This window comes from Tursiops truncatus, chromosome 4 (genome assembly GCF_011762595.2).
Source record: "Tursiops truncatus isolate mTurTru1 chromosome 4, mTurTru1.mat.Y, whole genome shotgun sequence".
Lineage (NCBI taxonomy): Eukaryota > Metazoa > Chordata > Mammalia > Artiodactyla > Delphinidae > Tursiops > Tursiops truncatus.
Window position 1 is genome coordinate 72,695,743 of NC_047037.1, and position 13,093 is coordinate 72,708,835.

General features: G+C 34.6%; 1 protein-coding gene across 2 annotated transcripts in view; it reads left to right on the top strand.

The window, feature by feature from the left end:
* The window catches only part of FYTTD1 (forty-two-three domain containing 1), a 32,404-nt gene that overhangs the window by 16,556 nt on the left and 2,755 nt on the right, over positions 1-13,093 (top strand). The window contains exons 4-8 of one of the 2 annotated variants that reach the window (XM_004323936.4): positions 2,896-3,008; positions 4,761-4,857; positions 5,281-5,342; positions 6,858-6,932; positions 12,021-12,147. In XM_004323936.4, coding sequence (XP_004323984.1) covers positions 2,896-3,008; positions 4,761-4,857; positions 5,281-5,342; positions 6,858-6,932; positions 12,021-12,147 — 474 coding nt within the window. The remainder of the gene's footprint in view (positions 1-2,895; positions 3,009-4,760; positions 4,858-5,280; positions 5,343-6,857; positions 6,933-12,020; positions 12,148-13,093) is intronic. The other variant, XM_019922631.3, reaches the window with a different exon arrangement.

The following is a 13,093-nucleotide window of genomic DNA, read 5'->3' on the forward strand; positions in this document are numbered from 1 at the left end:
TTCTTCTACTGGAATATATAACCTTGTCAATGTCAATACTGTAACTTTTCTGTTTTAGGTTCACAGTTTCCTAAAACTGAGGGTATGTTATGTTTTGTAGAACTTTTAACTTGACTAATAATACTAAACCATTTAGTACTTCTGTGAACTTAAAAAATGTTTGTTGTTGCTGCATATATAGCAGTTATCTTCTGCTAATGGGTAGTTTTGATCTTTTGTCTGATTTTGACAGTTTATAAATACCTTATCTTCATACTATGGAATTCTATTCAGCAATAAAAAAGGAATAAATGTTAATGTGCAAGACAGTGTGGGTACATCTCAAAACATCATGCTAAGCAAAAGAACACAAACACAAAACACTATGTACTATGATTCTGTTTATTTGAAATTGTAGAAAAGGCTAAACTATAGTGACAGATCAGTCATTGCCTGGGGTTAGAGTCAGGTGGGGGAAGGAAATTGACTGCAAAGGGACACAGGGAAACTTTTAAGGGTAAGGGTACTGTTTTATATCTTGATTATGATGTGGTTCCATGATTACATGTAATTACCCAACTTCATCAAACTGTACACTTAAAATTTTATTGTATGTAAATATTACTTTAATAAAATAGCATTAAAAATAAACTACCTTAATTTCTTTCCTTCAAGGAATAATTTTTATCTCAAAATTCTGTAAGAAAAACTTATCCTTAGATATTTTTTATAAACACTTTTATACACATGTACAAACCTTAGATTCATGGAACACAAATTCCCCATATATTAATGGATTGTTAAAGTTCTTGTCCATGTATTCATCATTTACTTCATGTTGACTGAATACTCAGTATGTCCTAGACGCAAGGGATTCTGCAGTAACCCAATAGAAAATCCCTGTCTTCATGGAGAACTCAAATAAATATTAAATAATTTATCACACAAATAACTATATGATTATAATATGGCAGGTATTTTGAAGGAAAACAACATGTGACAGTAGTATCATAGAAGGAACTTTTACATTTACCTATAAAATGAGCCTTGGTATTTTTATTAAAGACAAAATACAAAGCTCGGAATGGGCCATCATTAGTCTGATTTCATAGCATTTCTTCTGTACTCTTAATATTCTTTATTCCTCCATTTACTTCTTTTCCAAACATTCATGAAAATGAAGACTATCGTAATTTTTGTGGTTTTTAGTCAATCAATATTTATGTGATACTTCTCATATTCTTTTTTTTTTAACTTTTATTGGAGTATAGTTGCATTACAACGTTGTGTTAGTTTCTGCTGTACAGTAAAGTGAATCAGTTACAGGTATACATATCTCCACTGTTTTTTAGATTTCCTTCCCATTTAGGTCACCACAGATCATTGAGTAGAGGTCCCCTGTGCTAAACAGTAGGTTCTCATTAGTTATCTATTTTATACTTAGTGGTGTATATATGTCAATCCCAATCTCCCAATTTGTCCCATTCCCCCCTTCCCCTCCTTGGTAACCATAAGCTTGTTCTCTACATCTGGACTCTATTTCTGCTTTGCTGATAAGTTCATCTGTACCATTCTTCTAGATTCCACATATAAGGGATATTATACGATGTTTGTTTTTCTTTTTCTGATTCACTTCACTCTGTATGACAGTCTCTGGGTCTACCCATGTCTCTGCAAATGGCACTATTTTGTTCCTTTTTATGGCTGAGTAATATTCTATTGTATATATATACCACATCTTCTTTATCCATTCCTCTGTCAGTGGACATTTATGTTGCTTCCATGTCCTGGCTATTGTAAATAGAGCTGCAGTGAACATTGTGGTACATGACTCTTTTTGAATTACGGTTTTCTCAGGTTATATACCCAGTAGTGGGATTGCTGGGTCGTATGGTAGTTTTATTTTTTGTTTTTTAAGGAATCTCCATACTGTTCTCCATAGTGGCTGTATCAATTTACATTCCCACGAACAGTGCAGGAGGGTTCCCTTTTCTCCACACCTGCTCCAGCATTTATTGTTTGTAGATTTTTTGATGATGGCCATTCTGACTGGTGTGAGGTGATACCTCATTGTAGTTTTGATTTGCATTTCTCTAATAATTTGCGATGTTGAGCATCTTTTCATGTGCTTTTTGGCCATCTGTATGTCTTCTTTGGAGACTGTCTATTTAGATCTTCCCCCCAGTTATTGATTGGGTTATTTTTTTGATATTGAGCTACATGAGCTGTTTGTATATTTTGGAGATTAATCCCTTGTCAGATTCTCAAAATATAAGAGAATCTAGATTAAATAAAAGATATAGTCCATATTGTCAGAGACTTTAGAAAAGGCTTCATGGGAAATATGGAAACCTGAATTAGGCTTTAATGATGGACTGAATTTATATATGTAGAGGGAGAAAAAGTGGACATTTCCTGTGCTTATTTTCTATGACATTGAGTTTTCTTAATTCTTGTTTTTCTACTCAGACTTCTTTGCTATCACAACCTCCCTTTTTCCTTCTCACACATTTGTTTTGGATCTTGGCTCTCTTATCTCTTCACTTGATATCAAAATCATATTTATATAAAAGATTCCCTAATTTACATTTCTGGCTCTCTAGAGGGTTCTTCTCTTGAGCTCCAGAGCCATGTTTCCTCATCACCTGTGCATCCCTCAGAATACCTCAAACTGAACATAACCAAAATAGAAAAAAATTCATTCTTCTGCTTGAATTCTTCTTTTGTTGCAAGTATTTTAAGTGTAATGTAGTTATCTTTTTCGTCACTTAGACAGGAAATATTCAAGTTGTTTTAGCACAACCTGTACATCTAAGCAGTGGTCAGTCCCTGTCCATTCTGCCTCAGAAATGTTTATTATAGTAGGGTATAGAGCAAAAAGCAATCTAATTAACATAGTTTCTTGCTTTCTGAAAGAATATAGAGCGATATTTTCCAGCGTTAAAAAGGAAGGCAAACCTTCTGAGACAAAATGAAGTACAGAGAAAACCAGTTGCAGCTCTCAAGAGACCTAACCAGTTAAATAGAAAGTAAGTACTCAAATATAAGACAGTGTTATGTTATACATCATAAATAAAGATGGACTTCTTGCCCTGAGAGTTCAAAGAAATGAATTTGCAGTGATGTTTGTAGGTATCTAGTCATTTTCACGACAGATATTTGGGATGTCTGTTTGAAAATCCAATATGGAAGTATTCAGTAATAGCTTCATTATCTCTTGGAACCAGTGTTATTGATGAATTTAACTGATTATAAACGTTTTAAAAAAGCATAACTCTGTGTCTTTCTCTTTCTTGACATATAGAGTAAAATTGCAAAAGGTGATCGTTTTGGTAAAAACACCTCTTCCAGAATTATTCAAAATTGAGAATTCTGAAAGCTGAATTTGTTATATAGTCTCAGTGGCTCTTAATAAAGCAGTGTATGTTATTTGTGGGAAAAGCAAACCTGAAAGAATTTTGCATGAATGCTTCGTAAGCTGAAATTATTTTTCTATTAATTTAAAAAAGATATAACAGGGCTTCCCTGGTGGCTTAGTGGTTAAGACTCCACGCTGTCAATGCATGGGACCCGGGTTTGATCCCTGGTCAGGGAACTAGATCCCATATGCATGCCGCAACTCAGAGTTTGCATGCCACAACTAAGGAGCCCGCCTGCTGCAACTAAGGAGCCCACCTGCCCAACTAAGACCTGGCACAACCAAATAAATAAATTAAAAAAAAAAAAGTATAACAAAACTTAAAAATTGTGGCCTATCGTTATGGTATTCTGTTCTCTGTAAGGATAAAGTAGTTGACAGGCTGCAAAGTTTTCTTATTATTTCAGTTTCAAATGCCTTTTATTCATCTTTTATAGAAGATAATTCAAAGCAAAAAACCCTGAAATGAAGTTTTTGTATAAGTGGAATGGCTACAATTGCAGCTTTATTCAACTGTCATCTCTTTTTCTTTTGGGAATCATTTCGGAGTACTTTTTTGGAAAAGGGAAACTTCTCAAATAAGAGCTTGTCAATTACATGAACCATTAATGAGCCCATGTTAATTGGGCTGGCAGGGAAATTTTGCTTTTGAGCTTCTATAAGTTTGGAGGTAAGATTAGGTGACCTGTTAAACATTTATTTATAAAAATAAATAAGTAGACAGAAATGAAAATTTGTTTTCTCATGTTTTACCAACTTTCTATAGAAACTAGAAAGGAATTGGTGAAAGTCAAGTCAAACATATAATTAAGATTACAATGTTCTAAGCAGGAGAGAGCAAACAGTGGAATAGTGTAAGTTTCTGTGTGATTTATATTAATATATGAAGGTTTCTGAGTGAAGGAGAGAAAATTGGAAAAGATGTTATATTTCAAGATTTTCTCTTCATTTTTTGTTTTCAGCGGTTTGACCATGATGTGCCTAGGTGTGCTTTTCTTTGTACTAATCCTGTTCATAAATCTGTACATTTATGTCTTTTACCAAATTTAGAAAGTAGCATTAAAAATGTTATTTCAGTGTCTTCAGAAGAGACCTTATATGTCAGAATATTAGACAGTTGAATATTTGTAAGAAAAATTAGGTCAGAATTAACCACATTGTTATGTAGTCTGCTACAGAGGGAGGTATTTGTAAATCAGATCTCAATAGCTTCATGTAAACAAGGGTATAATTCAGAGTCTTTGTGTTTAGTGTACCTCAGATTTTCATCCTATGAATTTAAATATTTTTGTTTATCTTTTCAAGATGTTTGAAAGTTGTTAAGTGGCCCACACTATTCATGGTGTACGTGTTTTTGTTGCAGAAATAACATTCCAGCCAATTTTACCAGGAGTGGAAATAAATTAAGTCATCAGAAAGACACTCGTCAGGCAACTTTTCTTTTCAGGAGAGGCCTGAAGGTATAAAAAACCCTTGGTAGTGTTTTCTTTTTACCCAAACAAAGGATCCTGAACATCCACCTTTAGTAATCCTCAATCATAGACATGGCCCATGATTGAGGTAGGGTTTGGGTTTAGAATATGGAGAACATGACATTAGATTAATTCCTTTTTTTTTTTCTATTTTCTCTTTTGTTGTCCTCAGTGGCAGTGTCTTATAAGAATTTAACATGTTATTTAGGAATAAACTTTTTACTACTTGTTCTGATACAGGAACCTGAACAAAGAGGTGTTGTTAGTATAGGCACATGCCCCTCTCCTGCATTCACACACCACACTGGGTTATAAAGTTACAGAGCAGGGTAGCTCTTTGGATTCAAATCCTCTGCTTTCTATGGGATCCTCTGCTTTCTATGGGATCTACTGCTTTTTTTTTCCCTTCAGGTTCAGGCCCAGTTGAACTCAGAACAACTGCTAGACGATGTAGTAGCAAAGAGAACTCGTCAGTAAGTTTCAATTTGTTTTTCAAGATGTCATTTCAAAACTCCCAGAATAGTAGTGACCCAAATTACTTTGTACCCCAGTCGAAAAGAAATTAAATGAGACCCAAAGTGAATTAACCATTGAGCCTGAAATAAATAAATCCTATGTTGTTTTTGTTTTTTCCGCAAAAACCTTTTTCATTTTCACATGTCAGTGTTGTAAGTTTTAGCACCAAATACATTACTCTGTATTTTAATTTTTTTCTTGCCTGTTTATTCCTTTTTAATGAAACAGCTCTTTATTTTTTTATAACTACTTTCATACAAATGAACCAATTCAGGGAATAAATAGAATAAAATCCAGTAGCGCTTTTAGAAAATTTATAGATTTTTAAAAACAATAGGATGTTTTCTTTTCACATATTGTTTTTTCCTCCTTACCCCGTGAAGGTTTTTTTCAAGAATGTATTTTTGTCTGTTAGAATTGCACTCCCCAAGTGTGAGTTGTAACACTCCATCAATATGATCAGGTTTTAAAATTAAATCATTTAAAATTATGGCTACTTCTGTGAAAACAGAGCATATAAAACATGATCATTGTCCAGATATGATGCCATCTATAATGGGCATGATTTTGAGCAATTGGCGTGTCAGAAAGGCAACTATTTGAACTTGACGCTGGCAATATTCTTTTGCACAGGAGTCAGGCATTGGAAACCAAAAGAAAGGAAATAATGATCATGACATACTTGCTTCTGCAATAAACAGTATTTACATAATTGTAATAATGTAAATGCAGCTTATTTGTTTTGAACTTTAAGAATCAATCTGTAGAAAAAAGCACAAAATACTTAATTTGGTAACAGTGTGATATAAATGTCAGATTTTGACCAATATAAATATAAAAGTAAAGCTGATAAAAAGTGAGAGGTACAAAATGGGTGAAGAGGTGGAGGGAAGGAATTAGAGATGCTACTATCCGTTTATACAAATTGGGTAGGGGATAATGTCAAGAGACACTACTAAAAAAAGAGATTTTAGTATATTTAAAGTTATAATGGAAGTAAAATAGTGATATAGCCATCAGAACGTTTAGAGGTAGGAAGAGAAACTAGAGGATAGTGTAATGAGCTGAATCCTTACCATAGCAAGATAGTATTACATATGCATTTTGTTTAGTGAACTGGAAGTAACTAGCAAGCAGGAAAAACAGGAAAGGTTAAAAGTGCTGCCTCTGGGGAGCAGAAAGGGAGAATAGTGGGGTAAAGGACTGTTGTTTCTTATTAGAAGCCTTTCTGTATTATTTGATTTTTTTATGTGCATATATTTGTTACACTGAAAAATATTTAATAAATTCAGGTGTCTAGTTCTTACACCCAGGATGCTGATTAATTATATCATGGTGGGGCCCAGGTGTCTGTATATCCTAAAAAACTAAGAAAAAGTAATGGCTACTTTAAAATGTATGTTTTAATGTGGAATACACTATAGGATACATAAACTGTCATTTTAATGAAATTTTTGGTTTTTTGAAACTAGGTGGCGGACTTCCACCACAAATGGAGGAATTTTGACTGTATCCATTGATAATCCAGGAGCAGTGCAGTGCCCAGTGTAAGTCTTTTTTAGATTTTGCAAAAATTATAACTTCTCTCTATAAGATAATAGAGAAATATTTGACTTTTTTTCAGAGTATGATGGTTATGTTAGGATAAACTGAGACAAGGGTAAAAGTAATACTTGTGGTATAAAGTGGAAATAGTATAATATAAAATTAAAGGTAGGGGATTCCCTAGTGGTCCAGAGGTTAGGGCTCGGCAGGCGCTTTCACTGCTGAGGCCCAGGTTCAATCCTTGGTCAGGTGGAGAACTAAGATCCCTCAAGCTGCACAGCATGGCCCCCAAAAACAACAAACAAAAAAATCAAAAATAACAAAAAAAGTTAAAAGTAAAAGCTCCCTGATTCCTGGTTCTACAGCCCCAAAGTAACCACTTTTAACAATTTCATATTTTTATTTAAAAATTGGTGCCCATATAACATACTATGTACATCTATTTCTTGTGTATAATCATAAATGAGATAATACCATGCATACTTGCTCCCTTCTCCCCCTCCCCCCAGTATGCTTTGGACTTCTTTACTTTTCATTACATACAGATCTACCTTCTTTTTAAAGGCTTCATAATGTATTCTTTTATCTAGATGACCTTAATTTAGTTAACCATTCCATTATATGTATTGCATTATAAACTTTCTAGGTTGAAGCCGGAAGTGATGTTGCCTAGGGATGGGGGGTGAACTGAACCCCGATTTGACAGGCAAGATGTGAGACTTAAAGCACAGGGCCGGAGGTCAAGGATGCATTTCAAGAAAGTTCTAAAACCATATCATGAAATTCAGCCTGATAGTTGACCTAGCCATAGACCAGACCATAACTGGCACTCTTAAATTTTTCACATCAAAAAGTATCAGGAATGAAAATCTAAGCTCTATACTTAAAATTTAAAGTCCTGTATCAGCCAGTAGTCTAGCAGATTGGCTAGTTTCTTGGAAATTCTTGCAGACGTACTCAGGCTTCTAACACAGCAGAGGAAAATATCTCTGTGTTGATATTTTTCACATTATGTGTGTGACCCATTAGTAGGTTATGAAATCAGTTCTGTGAGATGTGATGAACATATTGTAAAAATAAAATAAAATAATAAAATTTTTTTCAACTTTCTAGGTTTATGGAGTTTTGTTTTTAACTATCTAGCCATTTTAATGATTGAAGTGAAAACCTAGGATGATTCTCTACGATTTTAGAGGTTGCTTTATTTTAGTAGAAGATCAAGACTTGGAAATCGCCAATCCTTCCAAATTGTTGAAAAGTTTGTAGTTCTACTTACAGAGGTATTCTGTGAGCGATTTATAAATTTTAGTCTCTAGATTAGTCAGTCAAGAACCAAGTATTTTTTTGAATTCAGCAAGGTTGCGGGATACAAGATCAATATTCAGAAATCTGTTGTGTTTCTATACACTATAATGAAAAGCAGAAAGAGAAAGTTAAAGAAAAAAAAAATCCCATTTAAAATTACATTTTAAAAATACCTAGGAATAAACTTAACCAAGGAGGTGAAGGACCTATATGCTGAAAACTATAAAACGTTGATGAAGGAAATTGAAGATTATTCAAAGAAATGGAAAGATAATCCCATGCTCTTGGATTGGAAGAATTAATATTATTAAAATGACCATATTACCAAAAGCAATCTACAGGTTTAATGCAATCCCTGTCAAAATACCCAGGACATTTTCCACAGAACTAAAACAAACAATCTTAAAATTTATATGGAACCCCGAAAGACCCCAAATTACCAAAGCACCTGCTGAGGAAAAAAGAACAAAGTTGGAGGTATGACCCTACCAGACTTCAGACTATACTACAATAGTCAAAACAGCATGATATTGGCACAAAAAAGGACACATAGATCAATGGATCAGAATAGAGAGAAATAAAAGCCATGTACCTATGGTCCATTAATCTATGAGAAAGGAGGTAAGAATGTGCAATGGAGAAAAGACAGTCTTTTCAACAAGTGGTGCTGGGAAAACTGGACAGCCACATGTAAAACAATGAAATTAGAACATTCCCTCACACCATATACAAAAATAAACTCATAATGGTCTAAAGACCTAAATGTAAGACAGGAAACAATAAAAATCCTAGAAGAGAAAAAAGGGGAAACACCCTGACATAAATCATAGCAGTATTTTCTTGGATCAGTCTCCCAAGCCAAAAGAAATAAGAACAAAAGTAAACAGATGGGACCTACTTAAACTTAAAAGCTTTTGCACAGCAAATGAAACCATAAACAAGACCGAAGGACAACCCTCAGAATGGGAGAAAGTATTTGCAAACAAAGCAACTGACAAAGGATTAATGTCCAAAATATACAAGCAGCTCATGCAGCTCAATATGAAAAAAACAGCCCAATCCAAAAATGGCTAGAAGACCTAAATAGACATTTCTCCAAAGAAGATATACAGGTTGCCAACAAACACATGAAAGGATGCTCAAGATCACTAATCATTAGAGAGATGCAAATCAAAACTACAATGAGGTATCACCTCACACCAGTCAGAATGGCCATCATCAAAAAATCTACAAACAATAAATGCTGGAGAGGGTGTGGAGAAAAGGAAACCCTCTTGCACTATTGGTGGGAATGTAAATTGTTACAGCCACTATGGAGAACAGTATGGAGGTTCCTTAAAAAACTAAAAATAGAACTACCATATGACCCAGCAATCCCACTACTGGGCATATACCCTGAGAAAACCGTAATTCCAAAAGAGTCATGTGCCACAATGTTCATTGCAGCTCTATTTACAATAGCCAGGACATGGAAGCCACCTAAATGTCCATCGACAGGTGAATGGATAAAGAAGATGTGGCACATACATACAATGGAATATTACTCAGCCATAAAAAGAAACGAAATTGAGTTATTTGTAGTGAGGTGGTTGGACCTAGAGACTGTCATACAGAGTGAAGTAAGTCAGAAAGAGAAAAACAAATATCGTATGCTAACACATATATATGGAATCTTAAAAAAAAAAAAGTGGTTCTGAAGAACCTAGGGGCAGGGCAGGAATAAAGATGCAGACCTAGAGAATGGACTGGAGAACATGGGGAGGGGGAAGGGTAAGCTGGGATGAAGTGAGAGAGTGGCATTGATATATATATACTACCAAATGTAAAATAGATGGCTAGTGGGAAGCAGCCACATAGCACAGGGAGATCAGCTCTGTGCTTTGTGTCCACCTAGAGGGGTGGGATAGGGAGGCTGGGAGGGAGACGCAAGATGGAGGACATGAGGGGATATATGTATATGCATAGCTGATTCACTTTGTTATAACGCAGAAACTAACACACCATTGTAAAGCAATTATACTCTAATAAAGATGTTTAAAAAAAAACACACATAATGGTCTAAAGACCTAAATTTAAGACATGAAACAATAAAACTCCTAGAAGAGAAAAAAGGGAAAACACCCTGACATAAATCATCGCAGTATTTTCTTGGATCAGTCTTCCAAGCCTAAATAAATAAGAACAAAAATAAACAAATGGGACCTAGTTTAACTTAAAAGCTTTTGCACAGCAAAGGAAGCCATCAACAAAATCAAAAGACAACCTACAGAATGCAAGAAAATATTTGCAAATGATGTGACTGACAACAGGTTAATATTCAAAATATACAAATAGTTCATACAACTCAATACCAAGAAAACAAACAATCCAGTCAAAAGGTGGGCAGAAGACCTGAGTAGACATTTTTCCAAAGAAGGTATACAGATGGCTAGCAGGCACATGAAAAGATGCTCAGCAGTGCTAATTGTTAGATGCAAATCAGAACTACAGTGAGGTATCACTTCACCTGTCAGAATGGCTGTCATCAAAAAGTCTACAAATAACAAATGTCGGGAAGGATGTGGAGAAAAGGAAACGGTTGGGATATTGTTGGTGAGAATGTAAATTGGTGCATCCACTGTGGAAAACAGTATAGAGGTTTCTTAAAAACTAAAAATAGGGACTTCCCTGGTGGGCCAGTGGTTAAGAATCTGCCTTCCAATGCAGGGGACGTGGGTTCGATCCCTGGTCAGGGAACTAAGATCCCACATGCTGTGGGGCAACTAAGCCCGAGCACACTGCAACTGCTGAGCACGTGAGCCACAACTAGAGAGCCCACGTGCCGCAACTAGAAAGCTCACCCACTCTGGAGCCCATGCACCACAACTAGAGAGAGAAGCCCACACACTGCAACGAAAGATCCCATGTGCCGCAGTGAAGATCCCACATGTTGCAACTAAGACCCGATGCAGCCAAAAATAAAGTAAATTAAAAAAAAAAAAACTAAAAATAGAACTACCATATCCAGCAGTTCCACTCCTGGGTAGATAGCTGGAAAAAACGAAAACACTAAATCAAAAAGATATGTGCATCCCAATGTTCATAACAGCACTATTTACAGTAGTCAAGACATGAATGGATAAAGAAGATGTGGTGTGTATATATATATATATATATATGTATGTATGTATATATATCTACATACATGTATGTATGTATGTATATATGTATACAATGGAATATTAGCCATAAAAAAGAATGAAATGCTGTTATTTGCAGCAACCTGGATGGACCTAGAGAATGTTATGCTTAGAGAAATAAGTCAGAGAAAGACAAATACTATATGATATCATTTATATGTGGAATCTATTATAAAAAAATAATACAAATGAATGTATATACAATGCAGAAACAGACTCAAAAGGGGAGAGAGAAAGGAGAAGGAAAAAATTAGGTGTTTGGGATTAATGTACAAATTACTATATATAAAATAGATAAGCAATGAGGATTTACTATGTAGCACAGGGAATTATACCCATTATCTTGTAACAACGTATAATGGAATATAATCTGCAAATACTGAATCACTATGCTCTATACCTGAAACTAACACAATATTGTAAATAACTATACTTTAAAAAATAAAAAGAACCAGGTTTTTGGTTTTTTTTTTCTTTTGAGAATGTAAATAAAATAGCCTTCATACATTTGAACATGTGTACAAGTCAAGATGTCTTATGTACCAAATGATTTATTTTTCTTCTTTTGATTGTTAAACTGGTCTCTTTTTAATTTTTTTCTGGTAGAACTCAGAAACCACGATTAACTCGTACTGCTGTGCCCTCATTCTTGACAAAACGGGAGCAATCTGATGTAAAGAAAGTTCCTAAAGGTGTCCCCCTTCAATTTGACATAAATAGTGTTGGAAAACAGGTAAATTTTTTTTCCCTGTATTTCTCTGGGCTGTTCACTGAAAACATTTTAATTAACAAAACAAATGTTGTATAATGAATTAAATAGGATATCCTAATGCTCCTCAACCCCATGGAAACCACTGGTCTATCTGTTTTCTGTCTCTAGATTTGCCTATTTCAGACATCTCATGTGAATGGGATCATATAATATGTGAACTTTTGTGATGGGCTTTTTTCATGGTTTATCCATAATGAATATCAGTTGTGTTTTTTTTTATTACTGAATAACATTCCACCATATGGATATACTGTGTTTTATTTATCAGTTGATGGACATTTGGATTGTTTCCATTCTTTGTCTATTGTGAATAATGCTCCTCTGAACATTCATGTACATATGCTCACACAAAAACCTGTACATTCACATACATTTGTGTGTTTGTATATGAGTATATGTTTTTATTTCTCCTTGGTAAATACCTAAGAGTGGATTGCTAGTTCATATTGTAATTCTGTGTTTAACCTTTGAGGAAGTACCAGATTGTTTTCTGGAGAAGTAGCTGCAGAACCATTCCTACCAGCATGTAAGAGGGTTCTAAATATTTCCATGTCCTTGCCAACATTTGTTATTATCTATCATTTGATTTTAGACATTCAGATGCAGGTGAAGTGGTATATCTCACCATGGTTTTGACAGTTTTTGTATTAACCTTGTATCTCGTAATCTTGCTAAAATTCACTTACTACTTTTAGTAATTTTATAGATTACTTAGGATTTTAGAGTTTCTTTCCAGTCTTTAAACCTTTTCTTTTTCTTCTTTATTATAATGGCTAAGACCTTCAGTTCTGTGTTGAGAGCATGTTTGCTTGCCTTGTTCCCAGGCTTGAGGAGAAAGCATTAAGTTTTTCACCATTAAGCATGATGTTAGCAGTAGGTTGTTTTTATCAGATTGAGGAAGTTCCCT